Source organism: Pundamilia nyererei, unplaced genomic scaffold, assembly GCF_000239375.1.
Source record: "Pundamilia nyererei isolate P.nyererei 1_Seehausen unplaced genomic scaffold, PunNye1.0 scaffold02748, whole genome shotgun sequence".
NCBI classification, from domain to species: domain Eukaryota; kingdom Metazoa; phylum Chordata; class Actinopteri; order Cichliformes; family Cichlidae; genus Pundamilia; species Pundamilia nyererei.
The window spans coordinates 1-1,773 of record NW_005190149.1 but is presented as its reverse complement, the minus strand read 5'-3'; the positions used below and the strand labels follow the sequence as shown (position 1 = coordinate 1,773).

Below are 1,773 nucleotides of genomic sequence, written 5' to 3'. Positions count from 1 at the left end.
CAAAAAATACTTAAATAAGAAAATGGCGAGTTACATTTTTGTCTTCTTTTTTTTTCTGCTGATCTGAAAATTGATCCGATCAGTGATGAAAAAAACGTGATCCAATCCAAACTATGAGACTTTTGATCCTTTGCACCACTAAACATCACTCACTGTAACAGTTCAAAATGAAACAGATTACCAGAGTTACTGTACCACATATTAAAACTCTTATTTGTAGCGCACCTGCAGAATTTTGCCTGTTTTTGTTTTGTTTCATTTTTTAACTATGAAGACATCAAAGGTTTTACTGTGTTCAGTTCATGAAATCTGTTCATACATCAAGATTTGCTGCAGTTAGTTTTACTATTAGCATGGATATAATAACAGGGTGTTACATGTCAGCACAGAGTAGTTTTTTGCAGGTGAGAGAGATTTTGGACAGGGTCAGTCCATACATTAAAGGGTTGAATACAGGTTGACATGTTAGAAAGTATAATGATAAAAATATCCTCAGCATGCTGGGTACACTGTTCATGTTAAACCTGCTCTGCAGAATTTCAAAAAAGCAGCCGAAAGAAAAGTTGAGCAGAGAAGCGAGGTGAGGCGTGCAGGTGCTGACGGCTTTCTGTCGGGTCTGTTTGGATCCAGAAAAACAGATTTTAAGGATCCTCATGTAGGTGTAGAGAATCAGAGATACAGGGCATAGGATAACGAGAGGAGAGGAAATGAGTCCATAGATGTTATTGACTGTGGTGTCAGAACAGGCCAGTTTAACAATGGAGTAGTTGTCACAGTACACTTTGTTAATGATGTTCCCACACAGCTGCAGAGGAGCACTCAGAGAAATCAAAACAGTGATTACAAGAAATGAGGAAAACCACGTTAGAACAATGAGCATGGATACCTTGCATGGACTCATACGTGTGTGATATTGAAGAGGAAAACATATTGCAAGATATCTGTCATAAGACATGACGGCTAAGTTAGCAAGCTCTGCAGTTCCATATGTGTGCACACAGAAGATCTGCAGGAAGCAGAGAGGAGCAGAAACAGTGTGAACATCAGAGAGGATCTGAAGCAGGAGGAACGGAAACAGCCCTGTACTACCATACAGCTCATTCACAAACAGGCTGCACAGAAACATGTACATAGGTTCATGTAAGCTTCTGTTCACACAGATAACCACAATCAGCAGGACATTGGCAGTAATGATTAAAAAATATAAAGACATAACGATCACAAAAAATAAATATTTCAAATGCCCGCTGTCAAAATAGGCACTGAACACCAAGAATGAACTCTGAGATGAGTTTACCGTCATCCTCCTCTCCATTCAAAAAACAAAGGTAATACTGTTTGCAGGATTCATATTATTTATCATCACATCATATAACCACAGGTTTTCAAAACAGTGAAACTCCAACAAAGCAACAGACATGAAACAGTTGGGGAAGAATTTCACTGATGATCCATCATGGTAAATGTCCAGCGCTTACCATTCAACAGAGTGCTTAGGCAACGTGGGTTATGACATTGTACTCAGACCCCTGAATCACTCCCCACTGAGCTAAAGTTCTGCTTCTGCTTCTTCACAAACTCTGTTCTGAAAACACGCCCACTGTGGCACACTGACCTCATGACTGAAAGAATGCCCCAAGGGTCAGAAAAAAAATCCTTCATGAAAACACAGGTAGAAAAATTATCAGGTCGCCCAATCTTTTAAGCTATGAGTGCTCAATTCACCTCCTCAGAGACTTCATATGATCACAAGAAATCAATGTGTAAACTACA

The 1,773-nt window shown here is 39.4% G+C and overlaps 1 protein-coding gene across 1 annotated transcript; it reads right to left on the bottom strand.

Moving 5' to 3' along the window:
- Window positions 1-373: 373 nt before the first annotated feature.
- Window positions 374-1,303, bottom strand: LOC102204105 (olfactory receptor 11A1-like). The gene has a single exon (XM_005755735.1). It carries the CDS (start codon window positions 1,301-1,303, stop codon window positions 374-376), a length of 930 nt encoding a protein of 309 aa, XP_005755792.1.
- Window positions 1,304-1,773: the final 470 nt, after the last annotated feature.

What these genes read in the sequence shown, in the direction of transcription:
- LOC102204105 (XM_005755735.1), bottom strand. Translation starts at nt 1,303, where the DNA reads ATGACGGTAAACTCATCTCAGAGTTCATTCTTGGTGTTCAGTGCCTAT.